This window comes from Hypanus sabinus, unplaced genomic scaffold (assembly GCF_030144855.1).
Source record: "Hypanus sabinus isolate sHypSab1 unplaced genomic scaffold, sHypSab1.hap1 scaffold_578, whole genome shotgun sequence".
Lineage (NCBI taxonomy): Eukaryota > Metazoa > Chordata > Chondrichthyes > Myliobatiformes > Dasyatidae > Hypanus > Hypanus sabinus.
Window position 1 is genome coordinate 288329 of NW_026781437.1, and position 19249 is coordinate 307577.

The 19249-nt window shown below is 48.2% G+C and overlaps 1 protein-coding gene across 1 annotated transcript in view; it reads right to left on the bottom strand.

The window, feature by feature from the left end:
* Positions 1-9865, bottom strand: part of LOC132389459 (NACHT, LRR and PYD domains-containing protein 3-like) — a 36124-nt gene extending 26259 nt beyond the window's left edge. Inside the window, exons 1-4 of the mRNA XM_059961981.1 lie at positions 9822-9865; positions 8766-8932; positions 7692-7863; positions 7543-7593 (exon numbers count right to left, since the gene is read on the bottom strand). Of these exons, the coding sequence (XP_059817964.1) occupies positions 7543-7593; positions 7692-7863; positions 8766-8932; positions 9822-9846 (415 nt within the window). The 5' untranslated portion in view covers positions 9847-9865. The remainder of the gene's footprint in view (positions 1-7542; positions 7594-7691; positions 7864-8765; positions 8933-9821) is intronic.
* Between the last annotated feature and the right edge of the window lie 9384 nt (positions 9866-19249).

A 19249-nucleotide genomic window follows, 5' to 3' on the forward strand; every position in this document is an offset into this window, starting at 1 on the left:
TGATCTAAAGCGTGTGCAGGGTCTCACAGTCTATCAGGACCCTGTCAGCCGTGTGTGGTGTCTCACAGTGTGTCAGGACCCTGTCAGGGGTTTGTGGTGTCTCACTGTGTGTCAGGATCCTGTAAGGGGTGTGTGGGGTCTCACAGTGTGTCAGGACCCTGTCAGCCGTGTGTGGTGTCTCACAGTGTGTCAGGACCCTGTCAGGGGTGTGTGTGGTCTCACAGTGTGTCAGGATCCTTTCAGGTGTGTATGGGGTCTCACGGTTTGTCAATTGATAATAGACAATAGGTGAAGGTATAGGCAATCAATGTGATCGTGGCTGATCATCCACAATCAGTACCCCGTTCCTGCCTTCTCCCCATATCCCTTGACTCCGCAATCTTTAAGAGCTCTATCTAACTCTTTCTTGAATGCATCCAGAGAATTAGTCTCCACTGCCTTCTGAAGCAGAGCATTCCATAGATCCACAACTCTCTGGGTGAAAAAGATTTTCATGAACTCCATTCTAATTGGCCTACCCCTTATTGTTAGTTGTTGCCTCTTTTGTTTTGGACTCGGGAACATGTTTCCTGTCTCTAGCGTGTCTAATCCCTTAAAAATCTTATATGCTTCAATCAGATCACCTCGCATTCTTCTAAATTCCAGTGTATCTGTACCCTATCAGGTGGGTGTGGGATCTCGCGGTGTATCCAGAACCGGTCAGGGTTATGTGGTGTCTCACAGTGTGTCCGGACCCTTGCAGTGGAGTTTGTGGTCTCACAGTATGCCAGGACCCTGTCAGATGGGTGTGGTGTCTCACAATGTGTCAGGACCCATTCAGGGGTGTTTGGGGTCTCACAGTGTGTCAGGACCCTATCAGGGGTGTGTGGAGACTCACACTGTGTCAGGACCCTGTCAGGGGTGTGTGGGTTCTCACAATGTGTCAGGACCCTGTCAGGGGTGTGTGGGGTCTCACAGTGTGTCAGGACCCTGTCAGGGGTGTGTGGAGGCTCACACTGTGTCAGGACCCTGTCAGGTGAGTTTGGAGTCTCACAGTGTTTCAGGACCCTGTCAGTGGAATGTGGGGTCTCACAGTGTGTCGGGGATACGGTAAGTGGACATGAGGCTTGGTTTAGATCAGCCATGTGATCTCCTGGACCGGTTTTCGATAGCCTGGATGGGTCGGAGAGGAATTTTCCAGATTTTTTTTCCTCAATTGGCAAATCGTTTTTTTTTTTCCCCTGGTTGATCGCATGGGTTTGGGCGGGATGAATAATAAAATAAAATGGGCGGCATGGTGCCCTGTTGGGTGGCACTGTTGCCTTGTGGGATTCGGTGAAAACAGGAGTTAAGATTGGATCAGCCATGATCTTGTTGAATGGCGGAGCAGTCTTGAGGGGCCGATTTGCCTATTCCTGCTCATATCTCTTATGTTCTTATGTTCTAAAGCGTGTGCAGGGTCTCACAGTCTATCAGGACCCTGTCAGGCATGTCTAGGGTCTCACAGTGTGTCAGGATCCTCTCAGGTGGGTTTGGGTCTCACAATGTGTCAGGACCCTGTCAGGGGTGTGTGGGGTCTCACAGTGTGTCCGGACACTGTCAGGGGTGTGTGGAGTCTCACACTGTGTCAGGACCCTGTCAGGTAGGTGTGGGGTCTCACACTGTGTCAGGACCCTGTCAGGTGGGTTTGGAGTCTCACAGTGTTTCAGGACCCGGTCAGGGGTGTGTGGGATCTCACAGTGTGTCAGGACCCTGTCAGGCATGTCTAGGGTCTCACAGTGTGTCAGGACCCTGTCAGTGGTGTGTGGGGTCTCACAGTGTGTCAGGACCCTGTCAGGGGTGTGTGGGATCTCACAGTGTGTCAGGACCCTGTCAGGCATGTCTAGGGTCTCACAGTGTGTCAGGATCCTGTCAGTGGTGTGTGGGGTCTCACAGTGTGTCAGGATCCTCTCAGGTGGGTTTGGAGTCTCACAGTCTTTCAGGACCCTGTCAGGTGGGTTTGGAATCTCACAGTGTTTCAGGTCCCTGTCAGGGGTGTGTGGGGTCTCACAGTGTGTCTGGACCCTGTCAGGGGTGTGTGGGCTCTCACCGAATGTCAAGACCCTGCCTGGGTTGTGTGGGGTCTCACGGTTTGTCAATTGATAATAGACAATAGGTGCAGCTGTAGGCAATTCAGCCTTTTGAGCCAGCACCGCCATCCATTGTGATCATGGCTGAGCAGCCACAATCAGTACCCCGTTCCTGCCTTCTCCCCATATCCCTTGACTCCGCAATCTTTAAGAGCTCTATCTAACTCTTTCTTGAATGCATCCAGAGAATTAGTCTCCACTGCCTGCTGAAGCAGAGCAATCCATAGATCCACAACTCTCTGAGTGAAAAAGATTTTTATGAACTCCATTCTAATTCCGTTCTAAATGAACTACCCCTTATTGTTAGTTGTGGCCTCTTGTTTTGGACTCGGGAACATGTTTCCTGTCTCCAGCGTGTCTAATCCCTTAAAAATCTTATATGCTTCAATCAGATCACCTCGCATTCTTCTAAATTCCAGTGTATCAGTACCCTATCAGGTGGGTCTGGAAATCTCATGGTGTATCCAGAACCGGTCAGGGTTATGTGGTGTCTCACAGTGTGTCAGGATCCAGTCAGGGGTGTGTGGAGTCTCACACTGTGTCAGGACCGTGTCAGGTGGGTTTGGAGTCTCACAGTGTGTCAGGACCCTGTCAGTGGAGTGTGGGGTCTCACAGTGTGACAGGACCCTGTCAGGGGTGTGTGGGGTCTCACAGTTTGTCAGGACCCTGTCAGGGTTGTATGGGGTCTCAGGGTTTGTCAATTTATAACAGACAATAGGTGCAGGTGCAGGCAATTCAGCCTTTTGAGCCAGCACCGCCATTCAATGTGATCATGGCTGATCAGCCACAATCAGTACCCCGTTCCTGCCTTCTCCCCATATCCCTTATCTCCGCAATCTTTAAGAGCTCTATCTAACTCTGTCTTGAATGCATCCAGAGAATTAGTCTCCACTGCCTTCTGAAGCAGAGCATTCCATAGATCCACAATTCTCTGGGTGAAAAAGATTTTCATGAACTCCATTCTAAATGGCCTATCCCTTATTGTTAGTTGTGGCCTCTAGTTCTGGACTCCCTCAACATCGGGAATGTTTCCTGTCTCTAGCGTGTCCAGCCCCTTAAAAATCTTATTTATTCCAATCAGATCCCCTCGCATCCTTCTAAATTCCAGCGTATCAGGACCCTATCAGGTATGTGCCCGATCTCATTGTGTATCAGGAACCTGTCAGGGGAGGGTCACGTCTGACAGTGTATCAGGACCCTGTCAGTGGTGTGTGGCATCTCACAGAGTGTCAGGACAAAGGCAGGGGATTGTGTATTCTCGAGGTGCGTCTGGATCCTTTAAGGATGTGTGGGGTCTCACAGTATATCAGGACCCTACAGTGGTGTGTGTGTTCTCACAGTGTGTCAGGACCGTGTCAGGTGTGTATGGGGTCTCACAGCGTGCTAGGACCCTGCCAGGTTTGTGTGGGGTCTCAAACTGTGTCAGGACCCTGTCACTGGTATGTGGGGTCTCACAGTGTGTCAGGACCCTGTCAGTTGTATGTGGGGTCTCACAGTATGTCAGGAATCTATCAGGGGTGTGTGGGGTCTCACAGTATATCAGAACCCTGTCAGGGGTGTGTGGGGTTTCACAGTGTGTCAGGACCCTGTCAGTAGTGTGTGTGGTCTCACAATGTGTCAGGACCCGGTCAGTAGTGTGTGTGGTTTCACAGTGTGTCAGGACCCTAAGGGGCTGTGTTCGGTCTCACAGTGTGTCAGGACACTGTCCAGTGCGTATGGGGTCTCACAGATTGTCAGCGCCCTGCCAGGCATTTGTGGCATCTCACAGTGTATCAGGACCCCGCCAGGGGTATGTTGGGTATCACAGTACGTCAGTACCCTATTAGGCATGTGTGGAGTCTCGTAGTGTGTCCGGAACCTGCTTAGGAGTGTGTGGGGTCTCAGCGCGTTTCAGTATCCAGTTAGGAGTGTGGGGTCTCACATCCTGTCAGGACCATTCCAGGTGTGTGTGGTTTCTGAGCACATATTCCACAATGAGTACCCCTTTCCTGCCTTCTCCCCATTTCCCTTGACTCCGCAATCTTTAGGAGCTTTATCTAACTCTTTCTTGAAAGCATCCAGAGAATTGGTCTCCACTGCCTTCTGAAGCAGAGCATTCCATAGATCCACAACGCTGTGCGTGAAAGGGTTCTTCCTGAACTCCATTCTAAATGACCTACCCCTGATGGCCTCTTGTTCTGGACTCCCCCAACATCAGGACCATGTTTCCTACCTCTAGTCTGCACAATCCCTTCAAAATCTTATATGTTTCAATCAGATCTCCTCGGATCCTTCTAAATCCCAGTGTATCATGACCCTATCAGGGGTGTGTAGCGCCTTATAGTGTGTCAGGAACCTGTCAGGGGTGTGTAGGGTCTCACAGTGTGTCAGGACCCTGTCAGGGGTGTGGGGGGTTTCACAGTGTGTCGGTATCCTGTCAGGGGTGTGTGAGGTCTCACAGTGTGTCAGGACCCTCTCAGCGGTGTGTGGGGTCTCACATTGTTTCAGGACCCTGTCAGGGGTGTGTGGGGTCTCACAACTTGTCAGGACGATGTCAGGGGTGTGTTGAGCCTCGTAGGGTGTCAGGACCCTGTCAGTGGTGCGTGGGGTCTCACAGTGTGTCAGGACCCTGTTAGGTGTGTGTGGGGCCTCACAGTGCGTCAGGACCCTGTCAGTGCTGTGTGGAGTCTCACATTGTGTCAGGACGATATCAGGGGATTACAGAGTCTCGTAGTGTGTCAGAACCCTGTCAGGGGTGTGTGGGGTCTCACAGTGTGTCAGGACCGTGTCAGTGGTGTGTGGCTTCTCACAGTGTGTCAGGACCCTGTCAGGGGTGTGTGGGGTCACACAGTTTGTCAGGACCCTGTCAGTGGTATGGGGGGTCTCACGGTGTGTCCGGGGATACGGTGAGCGTGCAGTTAAGTGGACATGAGGCTTGGTTTAGATCAGCCATGTGATCTCCTGGACCAGTTTTCGATAGCCTGTATGGGTCGGAGAGGAATTTTCCAGATTTTTTGTCCTCAATTGGCAAATCGCTTTTTTCCCCCGGTTGATCACATGGGTTTGGGCTGGATGAATAATAAAATAAAATAGGCGGCATGGTGCCCTGTTGGTTGGCACTGTTGCCTTGTGGGGTTCGGTGAAAACAGGAGTTAAGATTGGATCAGCCATGATCTTGTTGAATGGCGGAGCAGGTTGGAGGGGCCGATTGGCCTATTCCTGCTCCTATCTCTTATGTTCTTGTGTTCTAAAGCGTGTGTGGGGTCTCACAGTCTCTCAGGACCCTGTCAGGCGTGTGTAGGGTCTCACAGTGTGTCAGGACCCTGTCAGGGGTGTGTGAGGTCTCACAGTCTATCAGGACCCTGTCAGGCGTCTGTAGGGTCTCACAGTGTGTCAGGACCCTGTCAGGGGTGTGTGGGATCTGACAGTCTATCAGGACCCTGTCAGGCGTGTGTAGGGTCTCACAGTGTGTCAGGACCCTGTCAAGGGTGTGTGAGGTCTCACAGTCTATCAGGACCCTGTCAGGCGTGTGTAGGGTCTCACAGTGTGTCAGGACCCTGTCAGGGTTGTGTGGGGTCTCACAGTGTTTCAGGACCCTGTCAGGTGGGTGTGGGGTCTCACAGTGTGTCAGGACCCTGTCAGCCGTGAGTGGTGTCTCACAGTTTGTCAGGACCCTGTCAGGGATGTGTGGGGTCTCACCGTTTGTTAATTGATAATGACAATAGGTGCAGGTGTAGGCAGTTCAGCCTTTTGAGCCAGCACCGCCATTCAATGTGATCATGGCTGATCATCCACAATCAGTACCCCGTTCCTGCCTTCTTCCCATATCCCTCATCTCCACTATCCTTAAGAGCTCTATTTAACTCTTTCTTGAAAGCATCCAGAGGATTGGTCTCCACTGCCTTCTGAAGCAGAGCATTCCATAGATCCACAACTCTCTTGTTGATAAAATTTTTCCTGAACTCCGTTTTAAATGGCCTACCCCTTATTGTTAAACTGTGGCCTCTGGTTCTGTGCTCCCCCAACACTGGGAACATGATTCCTGCCTCTAGCCTGTCGAATCCCTTAATTATTATATATGTTTCAATCAGATCCCCTCTCATTCTTCTAAATTCCAGTGAATCAGGACCCTGTAGGGGTGTCTGGTGTCTCACAGTGTGTCAGAACACTGTCAGGGAATGTGTGGGGTCTGGCAGAGTTTCCAGATCCTGTCAGGAGTGTGGGACCTCACAGTTTGTCAGGGACCTGCGCGGGTTATGTGGGGTCTCGCAGTGTGTTAGAACCTGTCGGGTGTGTGGCGTCTCAGAGTATTTCTAGACACTGTCAGGAGTGTGTGGGGTCTCACAGTGTGTCAGGACCCTGTCAGGGGTGTGTGGGATCTCACAGTGTGTCAGGACCCTGTCAGGTGTGTGTGGGTTCTCACAGTGTGTCAGGACCCTATCGGGGTTGTGTGTGGGGTCTCACAGTGTGTCAGGACCTAGTCAAGTGTGTGTGGTGTTTGGTGTCCCACAACGTGTCAGTGTCAGTGATGGAGGCTAAAACATTAGGGGTATTTAAGAGCCTCTTGTACAGGCACATGGATGAATGAAAAATGGAGGGTTACGGGGTAGTGTGGGTTTATAACTTTTTTTAAGGATATATGGGTCAGCACAACAGGGAGGTCTGAAGGGCCTGTACTGTGCTGTAGTGTTGTATGGTTCTATATTCTGTGGTGTGTGGGGTCTCACAGTGTGTCAGGACCCTGCCGGTGTGTGTGCGGTCTCTGTGAGTCAGGACGCTGTCGGGGTGTGTGGGATCTCACAGTGTGTTAGGAACCTGCCAGTGTTGTGAGGGGTCTCAGAATGTGTCAGGACCTGGCAGGGAGTGTGTGGGCTCTCCAGACAACGTATTCGGGTGAAACGGGGAGCATAGGAAAACATTGATTGTTGAAATATTTACTTTAGGGAATGTGGCAGTGGGAGAAACAATTTTCCTCAATAATCAGGGAGAGAGTCTGTTCTGAATTCAGAAATAAACGTGGGAATGTCACTGTCGTGACTGTTCCCTCGGCAAACAGCATGAAGAACAGTGAAGAACAAGTTTGCAGGGAAATTGTCGAGAATTCCCAAATCCTTACAGCAGGTAATCGGAAGGGTTTTATTCTCTGAATGTGGACTGGAAAAGCAGTAACACAGGTGACAGTAACGTGAGTAGTATGAAAAATTCCTTTGGTAACTTTTGAAAATTAACATCTTTGGCCAAAGCGGAGTGATCCCTTTCAGCAAACTCACCAACTCCCTGCCTGGTTCCTCATGCTGTCCTGTGAAAACTCTCCCTCCAGCAAACATTTTTCCCTGTGTCTCACTGTGCGCTGTGTCACGGTGGAACATTTACCTGATCAGATCCCCGTGGCTCAACAACGACATGGCCCTACACAACATCAACCTTTGATGGAAACAGCGATTTCTTCACTTACCTTTCAGTTCCCTGGGAATCTCCGGTACGGGCCGATGGACCGGAACACAACCTGTTCAGATTTTAACAATTTGACACATTTCAGTTCCTCAAATTATAAGTGCGTAATGTTTGATTCCAAAATTAAATTAATCTCTGATACTATCTCACCATGTTCCTGTATTTCTTTCAGTATTTTGTCCAGCTTTGGGACACCAATCCGCATTTTCACAAAGGTTTCCCACATCACCCTCCGGGCGCGGGAGCCTTTCTCCATCACCAGGCTCAGGAGGAGTTTAGAACTGTCCGCCCGCTCTCCCTTATCAGCGAGATCAGAGATTTTCTGTGAAGAGTAACAGTGAACATATTGGGGACTGACAGATTCACACAGAGAATGAGAAGTAAATGATGTGCTCTGTAACGGGATCACACTGAGCAGTCACCCGGACGGGTGCTGATCCTGTCTGTACATGGACTGTACATTCTGAGTGCAGAGCACACGGAGGGACATTCACCGTGAACCTGGTCCACCAGTCAGTGAGACCCTGGCTGGTCTGTGACCGCTGCATTGACGTGGCTCCAAATCCATAAATAATTCCTCACCAGATCTGACCGTGTAAAACAGAAATCAGCAAATAATGATCACAGACGAAGTAAGAAATCAGGAGGGTTTTTGTATCAGCGTGAACAGTCTCTGGGAAGTTACAGAAAAGATGATTCATCTCCTCAGTCCGCCAGTGTCCAACATGACAGCAGATTACCGGCTGACACCTGATGCCTTTCCTTTGCCTTTTCCAGTGGAGGTTTATTCAGTGATTGCACTTTACAACATGGCAGTATTCCCCGATCCACACTGTTTGCAATTACAGATTGTAACAGAATCATCTGCACCCAGAGCAGAACACACTCGAGCTCCTGTGGCATCCAGTAATAATGCCCCGGTTCTCACTGACATCCTGCCGTCACGCGGCACGGTCTTTTCAAAATGAAAATTCCTACCATATTTCCATAATCTCCTTTATTGCAACCTCATACAATTGTTACCTGCTCCCCTCACTCTGAGCTTTGAGCCGCCACTGGAGTGTTTAAACCTCTTTCGATCACTCCTTCAGATTCACCGTTTTAAGAATTATATATATTTATTTCTGATTTGTTTTTATGCTTTATTATCCGATGAGTGAGAATCACGACACCCATCAGTCCTGTGATGTGTGAAAATTCAAACCCATTCTCCCTCCCACTCACCCGATATTCCTCTACGCTGAACTGATTCTCGGCCGTTAACGCCAGGCTCACTCTGTGCACCCTTCCTTCCATCGCCTGCTCCAGCCTGTCCCGGTAGAATTCCGTCAACTGCAGCAGCTGGAAATCGTCCCAGCTTGTCAGGAGCTCGGTGATCGCTGAGCTCAGACCTGTGAAGGAAAATAGTAAAAATGAAATGAATTACTGACCCATATTGGGCAGTAACTTTCTCTCTGGAACCTAAAGATCACCAAACACAGACCGAAATATATATATATATGGGGGGCGGGGGGGGGGGTTGAGTGTGAAAGAACGGGCTTGGACTGGAGGTTGGGGGGTGCCGGGGGTGTAGGAGGGGTATACCTCCATCTGTTGAAGGCTGCTCTTGTCCCTGCGAATACACCTCTCTGTTTTGGAAGGACTGTGCTAATTCCTGAGAATATAGTAACCATCACCATCACTCTCCTGGTTCTGCCCATCACCACCGCTTTTCTCTAGGTTACTGTCTGCCTGCCTGGTCAACCCCTTCCTCAGCAAATCTCTGGGATTTCTCACAAAATGCTGCAGGTACTCAGCAGGTCAGGCAGCATCTACGGAGGAGAATAAACAATCAACGTTTCAGGCCAAGGCCCTTCATCAGACTGGAAATGAGGGGACAGAAATTCCAGATATTTCCACATTACTTTCTATTCCTTGTTGTCCTGATCTGAAACGTCGACTGTTTATTCCTCTCCATGGATGCTGCCTGATCTGCTGAGTTCTACCAATCTGTCGTGTGTCTTTGCGTTGCCCAGAACTTTCAGCATCTGCAGAATGTCTTCTGGAGTGACTCGCTATTTTAATGCGCATCACAATCTGTCAGAGGAGCAGGAGCAGACGGTAACTGTACTCCTTCCACGTGTGACTGTGCTTCCCCCAGAGATGTTAACTCTCTCTCTCTGTCTCTCTCTCTCATCTCCGCTCAGTTTTCAAAAATACTTTGTGAATTGCCTATATTGCATTAAACACAGATGCAGAATCCGCAGAGTATTTATAAATTTAAATAATTCGCCAACATACCCGTGTCCTTTCCCGATGATGACATCACTGGAGCTCCTCCACTGCTCGAACCTTGACGCATTTTGGGGACACGTGTGATCAGTTTTTACTGTTCTGTAACACAACAAAACAACAACAGGAGGGTCAGACATTAATTAGAGAATACTGTCTTATTTTTAAACGGAGGCAAACACTTCCAAACATCTTGGGCCGATCCACTGAAGCCTTGATCCGCCTGTGCCCAACCACCCACAGTCACGGAATGTCCATTTCCGATCTCTCCATGGATTCTACACTGGACCAGGATTCTCCAGGGTATCTACTCTCTGCATTGCAGGCAATTCCCTTTGAGGAACCAATCTTGTGTCCTGGACCAGGAGTGTTGCGCCTACAGAATGCCGAGGGAGATTGAGCAGACAGTGCCCACTGCTTTGGTCCTCCTACCACTGGTGGCGCTATGGTGGGTAATGGACAAGAGTTACAGCAGTGTGGGCTGAAACATTTCTGCTGATGATGAGACTTCTATTCCTCTCGTCACTGGATTATACAGATTTCTCAGCCACACCTGATTCTCACCGTCTCCTTTCAGGTTATCATTGCCTGATCTTGACACCTACGGCAATACAGGATTTGAGTCTATAGAGAGACACTCTGACACCCTGAACAATGCAATATCACCTATAGCATCGTGACATCTTGTCCTGAACCACTATAGTTTTTTTTTCCGTTAGGACTTTAAGACCATTATTAGCTCCAGAGCTCAGTTAAGATTTATTTCAGCATATCACCTGGCTATTATCAGATAGTTAGTTATATGACACAATGTCGACATCCCATACATACAGAACAACAAGTTGGGAAAAATCATTAAAATAAATAAAATAAGATGCTGGAGTTATTCAACAAGACAGAGAGTATGTTAATATTTCAGGTGGAAGACCCTGTATCAGAGCTGAGCCTGTGTTAGAGCCATGCATCTGCTCTCTATCAACATTGCATCCTGCTTTGTGTATTTATGATGTTTTTTATGGTAACTAGTTGCATCAGTGGTGGTGTGGTACACGCAACGGGAGTCAGTTATATATCTGTGCTTTGTTCCATGCAGTACACAGCCAGAATGCCCTTCCTTCAGACAACATTGGTGGCGTGGAGAGGGGAGACTTGCAGCTTGGGCAACTGCCGATCTTCCATTAAAAAAACCTTGCCCAGGCTTGCGCCCTGGAAACTTTCCAAGGTGCAAATCCATGTCTATTGAGACTAACGGAGGCCTACTACGCGACCTAGCTGGGGACTGACGGATGTCATATATTTTGTTATTATCCACTCAAATACGCTGAACTTAAACTTGGGTTCAGATCAGTTTCATCGCTTCAAGATTGTATGTTTACTGATTGTTAATAAAGGATCGAATACTTATCACTGACATTTGTAACAATCATTATTGGATTTGAGGGCACTTCATGTAAGTAGAACAAACCTGTGGGGGGTCGCCAGCAATGGCAAATTAGCTTGATTACATTTCACCGCTACATTCTCAACAGATGTTTCTCAACCTGCCGATCATTGAAATACTCTCAGATACTGAGTATTTTGCTTCAGTTCTCACCAGTGAAAAGGACCTTGGCAATTGTGGGGATGACTTACAGCAGACTGAACCACATGAGTGTATGGACTTTAAGAAAGAGCATGCACGGGATCCTTTGAGAGGTTTTAAGTTAGATAAGTCGCTGAGACTGAACGAGATAACCCCGTGCTACTGTATGAATCGAGGGAGGAGATTGCTAATCCCCTGACGATGAACTTCACATCATCAATGAGGTGGGGATGAGTACCAGAGGATTGGAAGTTTGCAAATGTTGTTCCCTTGTTTAAGAAAAGGAGTAGATAACTGAGGAAATTAAAGACCAGGAAGCATTTGGAGAGATGTAATCTGATTAGGGATAGTCAGCTCGGCTTTGCCGAGGGCAGGTCACGCCTTATGAACCTGATTGAATTCTTTGAGGATGTAACAAAACGCATTGATGAAGGTAGAGCAGTGGAAGTACTGTCTATGGATTTCACTAAGAGGTTAGCAAAGGTTCTCCAGGGAAAGCTCATTCAGAAAATAATGAGGGATGCGATCCAAGGAGACCTTGCTTTATGGATCCAGAACTGGCATGCCGACAGAAGGCAAAGGGCGGTTGTAGATATTGTATTCTGCATGGATGATGATGACCGATAGTATTCCGTTGGGTCTGTTCTGGGACCCCTTCCCTTTGTGATTTTTATAACTGACCCGGATGAGGAAGTTGAAGGATGGGTTAGTAAGTTTGCTGAAGACACAAAAGTTGGGAGTGTTGTGGATCGTCTGCAGGGTTGTCAGATGTTACAGTGCAACATCGATAGGATGCCGAATACTCTTGTCAGTCTGGAGGATCAGTGAGATCTTGGGGCTAGTCTCGATAGAACACTCAAAGCTGCTGCACACGTTGACAGTGTTGATAAGAAAGCATATTGTGTGTTGACATTTATCAGCCACGGAATTGAGTTCAAGAGCGTGAGGTAATGTTACAGCTATATAAGACCTTGATTAGGCCTCACTTGGGAGTACTGTGTTCAGTTCTGGTCACCTCACTGCAGGAAACAATATGGCGGCTATAGAGGGAGCACAGAGGAAATTTACAAGGACTTGCTTTGGATCCGGAATAATAATTATTTTGTTCTCCTTTACGCTTGTAAACAATCTTGAATCTTGAACCCTGGGGATGATACCACGACCAACCGCATTATCTATGCTCCCACTTGATTTCATAAACTCCTACAATGTCACCCTCAATCTCCTCTGGAATAAAGATCCAGTTCGGCCAACCTCTTCCTCTGACTCAGCCCTCTAGTCCAGGTATATGTTCAGCAATCTCGCTTGCACCCTATCCAACTTGATAGTATCTTTCCTACCTCAGGGTCAACACAACAGTACAGAATACTCTGTGTAGCCACATCTACAATATAATGCCTATAATCCAGATCTCAATGCCCTAACTGATCAAGGCCAGCATGATTAAATCCTTCTATTCCACTCTCTATACTTGCCCGTCCACTTTCAGTGACTGTACTCTTGTACTCCCAGGTCGCTCTGTTCCACAACACTTGGTGCCCTCCCATTCACTACACAAGCCCCACTTAGTCTGACTGTCCAAAATGCACCATCGCTCACTTGTCCAAGTTGAAAACCATTTGGCATTGCTCAGCCCATCTCCATAACTGACCAAGATGCCTTTGAAATTCATTGTCACCTGTTGCCTGATAAGCCAGTCTCCGGAATTTAGTCTCCCTGTATGCACATGACTGTGTCGCCACCCACAGCTCTAATCTGCTAATTAAGTTTGTCGACGGCACCACATAGATTGGCCTCCTCTCAAGCAATAACGAGGTGGCCAACAGGGAAGAGGTCATCTCTCTGACACAGTGGTGGCAAAGTAACAACCTTCCTATCAATGTCGTAAAAACAAAGGAGCTGGTTGTGAATTACAGGAGGAATGGAGACAGGCTAACGCCTATTGACATCAATGGATCTGGTGTTGAGAGGATGAACAGCTTTAAGTTCCTCGGCATTCATATCACCGAGGTTCTCACGTGGTCTGTTCACACCAGCTGTGCGGTGAAAAAGGCACAAAAACATGTCTTTCACCTCAGACGGTTGAACAAGTTTGGTATTGGCCCCCAAATCCTAAGAACTTTCTACAGGGAAACAACTGAGAGCATCCTGACTGGCTGCATCACGATCTGGTACGGGAACTTTACTTCCTTGAATTGCAGGACTCTGCAGAGAGTGGTGCGGACAGCCCGGCGTATCTGTAGTTGTGATCTTCCCATGACTCAGGACGTTTACAAGGACAGGTGTGTAAAAAGGGCCCGAAGGATCACTGGGGACCAGAGTCACCCCAAACACAATGTATTCGAGCTGTTACCATCCGGGAAACGGGACCGCAGCATAAAAGGCAAGAACAACTGGCTCCGGAACAGCTTCTTCCACCAGGCCATCAGACTAGTGAACTCACGCTCAATTGAGTGCACACTATATTTTATGGACTGTTCAATATATTATAAGTTATTATAAGTTACTTTCATTGCACATTGCACATTTAGACCGAGACGTAACATAAAGGTTTTTACTCCACATGTATGTGAAGGATTTAAGAAATCAATTCAATTTAATTCAATTGAAACTTGCTCACTGTGCCATGTACATTCATATACAAATCAATGGCATCAATAGTGATTTACAGAGGTCTCGACACTGACACACACATCCCACCCTTCACAGGGCTCCATTCGCTGAAACCATCTTCAATCATCTCCCTCTGCTTCTTGTTCTCGAGCCCGGTGTGAATCCACCTCGCCATCTCCCCGTGAATCCCACGGGACCGAACCTTCCCGGTCAGCTGACACGTGGGATCTTGTTACAGACTTTATCAAAGTCGAACAACATTACTGTCCAACTCCCTAGTTAACTCTTAAATAATCTCCAAAATACTTGACAGATATGATGTCCCAGTGGAAGTTTAGATTGTGATCTTCCGATAGCCAATGTCCAACATCCCGGGATTTCAGCTTCACTGCAGACTGAGGAAATTTCGATCACAGCTGTCGAATTACCAACCTGGACTGAAGCACGGATACTGCCAGTTCCATATCTTCAGAGTCACCAGCCCAATTGCCTTGGTGCCGGCAATCTGCCGTGGATTTCCTGCCATTTCCGATTCACAGACTAAGGTGGGATTGGAAGCTAAAGACCCTCTGCCGGGGCCCGTGCTCAGGCTGGTTCCCCGGTCTGTATAGAGGATGCGGATACACTTCAGCCGTACCCCAGCATCTAAACCGAGCACATTTGATCACAATCTTCCTGCTGTGTGGGACCTTGCCCTGCAGCGCTGGCTGTCATGTTTCCTGCAGTGTAGCCGGAACAAAATGTAAAATTATAAAGTAGAAAATGCTGGGAGCTCAGTACATCAGACTACGTCTCTGAAAGGATAAATGGTGGAAGACCCAGTTACAGAACGGAGACTGTCCAAGATGCTGCCGATCTGCTGAGCGTCTCCAGTATTTTCTCCTCCTCACTTTAAATTTCCTGCAACTGTAGAATTTCTCCCTCTTCATTTTACTGCACAGATAGTAACTGATTGCTACCCTAGACTGTAAATACCATCCCACCCCAAACAATTTGTTAGTTCTGAGTTCATTCTGACCCCAGTGTAGTACATACCATACAGTAAATGCTCACAGCATCCTTTCCTCCCGCTATCACTCTGTTACATTTGTTCCCGAGGCCACTGTCTCTACGTTCAGAGGCGGTGACCACAGAGCGATAAAATTTGCAACATTTGCTGCAGCTCTGACGGGCTGTTACCCTGGAAACAGAGGAAACGGCTAACAGAAAATACCCGAAATAGGAAATAACAAGCTTAACATCAGATGCTATGAGTTCCATCATGACAAAGATTAACACTGCAGCCATTTTGTAACGGTGAAACTAAAATTGAAATGGCTGTTTTTTTTTCCCTGCCACGTGCTGTGTACGACTAAACCTCTGGTGTTTATTTATTTATATATAAAATAATAAACAACAACCTTGGAAAAGATGCAGAGGAAAACTTCACAATGAAGACAAAGTTTGAAAGAGAGATTGCTGAAATATCTCATTGCAGCAATGGGATATAAAATGATGGTTGGTATATATCATTGAGGTGGTGGGATACAGATGGTGCAGAGGTTGAACAAGATGGTTCATATATATCATTGCGGTGGTGGGATACAGACCGGACAGAGGTTGTCAAAGATTGTAGATATATATCATTGAGGTGGTGGGATACAGACTGGACAGAGGTTGAACAAGATGGTTTATACATATCATTGAGGTGGTGGGATACAGACTGGACAGAGGTTGAACAAGATGGTTTATATATATCATTGAGGTGGTGGGATGCAGACCGTACAGAGGTTGTAAAAGATTGTTGATAGAGATCATTGAGGTCATGCGATACAGGCTGGACAGAGGTTGAACCAGACGGGCAGCGGATGAACAGATGGATCCGGATGGGAGAATGGGATGAAGGGCGAACTCTGATGGTCCTGCCGCAATACACAAATCTTGAATTAATAGTACGCACTGGTACATAACATAATTCCAATATAACAAAGCCGGTACAAACAATAAAAACTTTGATATATGCCCTTTTCTTCTCTACGCACTTTATCAATGTTCCGCAGGAAGTATCCCATCCCGATACTTCACATCTTCATCCGGCTACTGCTCTTCCTTTAACTGAATGAAATAGGGGAGAACTGTGGACACAGCTGAGCACATCATAGAAACTAATTTCCCCTCTATGGACTCTGTATATACTTCCCACTGACTCAGTAAAGCGGCCAACATAATGAAAGATGCCCACAACCTTGAACATTCTCACTTCTCCCCCTCCCATCGGGGCGAAGATAAAATAGAACAGAAACATGCCACCGGGCTCAAGGACGGTGTCCATTCTGCTGTTAGAAGCGAACAGCGTGATGAGTGGACTCCTGACCTCACAGTCTAATCGATGTGACCTTGCACCACATGTCTACCTGCACTGCACTTTCTCTGTAACCAGAATAACTTGTTTTACCTCAATGTACTGCTGCAATGTATTGATCTGTATGGAGAATACAGGACACACGATTTTCACTCTACCTCTGTACATGGAAAACAAATTAATGAATTCCCCATTTCAATCGTGTGGAAATATTCGACAGCCTGGGTTGCTCCATTGGAAATTCCGGAGGGAGTGTGCAAAATTCAGAGAAACTCAGACAAATGAACAAGACTTAATTCTCGCATTAAAATCGGGCCAGATACCGGGGAACTAGGTAAGTATTTCGGCAAGTCGTAGCAATGGAAAGAAGCTCTATGTAAACTTCCCAGTCCCCCGAGAGGACGTGAGAGATCTGGATCTCGCTGTCCTGTCTGAACGGGGAATGATGGAACTTCTCATACACGTGGAGGGGTCTCCCAAGGGTGCGAATACTCTGTTCATCCCTCGAGTCTGCAAGAACACAACGGGCCGAACGGCCGCTTTCAGTGTGCAGGAAATATTTAAAACAATTATCGACAGCAGGCGTCGATCCAGGTGAAGTCTGGATCCAGTACCGGGCCGGGTGATGGAGGTAAAGTTTACCAGGTACATCTTAATGGATGGGTTCAGTCTCGGCATCACCACCTCATCCCGGACCTGGGATCAGAACACCGGGGGCTGAGCGGCGGCTCATCTCAGGCGGTTCGGTGTGAAGGTCCCATAACCCGGACCGACACCGACAGGTTGTGTCCAGGAAGCGGGACGAGGCCGCCAGTTCGAGGAAGTTAACGGGACTCTCTGCCCAACATCAGGTTCCCTTCCCCCGGGATCGGCTAAAATACTCACCGATGGGAAATTGCCGGTCGCGTTCACCCCTAGTGACCGGCCTCAATACTGACCGATAGGAACTAGATCAATTTGTCCCGGAGACAGCGATCGGTCCACCGGCTCCCCGCCGACGATCCGCTTCAACAGAGAACGGAACGAAAACCACCGCCCACTGTGAGAGCGGGGGCGGGACCTCGGAAGCGAAAAGCGCAGATGCTGCAGATCTGCGTTTGAAATGGGAGCGATAGGTGGATCAAGCGATGGGTGGAGGGTCTCCCGTCCGAACCGCTGACTCCGCTCCTCGCCCCCTCACACTGTCCGACCGACGTGCCGCATTTTACACATTATTTCATATTTAGCCGAGCTACATTGTTAATTTTTCCCTCTGTATCTTCCCCGTCCCCATGGCTCCACCTCCCGGTTCTCAGAGTGACGGGTCCAATTCCCATCCCGGTCAGATCCACAATTCCCACCCGAAGAGGAAATGTGCACGATTCATTGAAACGACTTCTACGTTTCTAAACACTAATTTCTATTCACATTCCTCCTGAGCCTCACTGCACAGAAACACTGAAATGTCAAGTAAGAAACAGCAGGCGGTGGCCATTCAGCCCCTCAAACCATCAACAAGATGGCGACTGCTCTCCCATCTCAGCCACTTGTTTCTCCACGATCCTCATTTCCTCGATCCCTGCGGTCTCCACACACCTGCCGGCCTCTGATTTATGTGAAGACCATCACTGAGACTTCACGGTCCTCCAGGAATCAGTCTGGTCAATCTCTATAACAAATACTCTCGAACCTCTTCGATAATCATGCAATTAAATATCTTCTGCAGCCCCGTGATGCCCCAATCACTCGCCTCCCACCCCGTCACTATTTCCACCTTCCCACCTCCCCCTCGCCAGGATCCACCTCTCACTCCCCAGCTCTTGCCCCATCCCCACCCCTCACCTCTTTTCTCTGACTATTTCCTGTCCACTCTCAGTCCAGAGGAAGAGTCTCGGCCCGAAATGTTGACGGTCCATTTCCCTCCACAGATGCTGCCCGACCCTCTGAGTTCCTCCGGCAGTTTGTTCTTTGGTCTGTATCACCCGTGTTAGTATGGGGAGCGGGATTTTACACCATATTCCGGGCATAATCTCAACAAAGCCAAAATAATTACTTCAAACACGAGAAAGCCTGCAGATGCTGGAAATCCAAAGCAACACATCTGGGGGAATTCAGCACAACGGGCAGTATCTATGCACAAGAATAAACAGTCGACATTTTGGACCACCAGCCTTTTTTTCATTTCCGAGGAGGAGGGGAAGTGATCTGAATAAAAAGATCGGGGAAGAGAAAGAGGCGAGCTGGGAGGTGAAGTCAAGTGTTGGGCGGGTCAAGGGCTGAAGAATATAGAATTGGAGCATTGTCAATAGGAGAAAGGGAAGGAGGGGACCCACGGGGAAGTAAAGAGCTGGTGAGCGGAAATGAAAGTTCAGAGTGGGGAATAGAGAAGTGGGTGGGGGGGGGGGCGGAATTTGTTTACTGGAAGGAGAGTTCAATATTCATACAATCAGGTTGGAGGGTACCCAGATGGAATATATCCTGCTCCTCCACCCTCTGGGTGGTCTGCTCTTGGCACGAGAGAAGGCCTTTGGTCGAGACCTCTGAATGGGAATCAGAATTAAAATGTTTGGCCACTGCAAAGTCCCCCTTGTGGTAGATGATACACAGATGCCCGACATAACGGTCTCCCAGTTTATGGCGTATCTCACCAATGTAAAATAGGCCGCATTGGCAGTACCGGACACAATAGACGACCCCATCACATATGCAGATGAAGTGTTGCCTCTCCTGGAAGGACTGTTTTGTGTCTGAATGGAGGTGAGGGAGGGGATGTACAGGTAGGTGTAGCGCTTAGTCCGCTTGCAGGGCTAAAGGGCTGGAGGGAGATTAGTGAGGAGGGATAAATGAACAAGGCCATTGTGGAGGGAGTGATCCCTGTTGAAAGAACAGAGTGGGGTGATGTTTAGTTGAAAGATCTCTTTG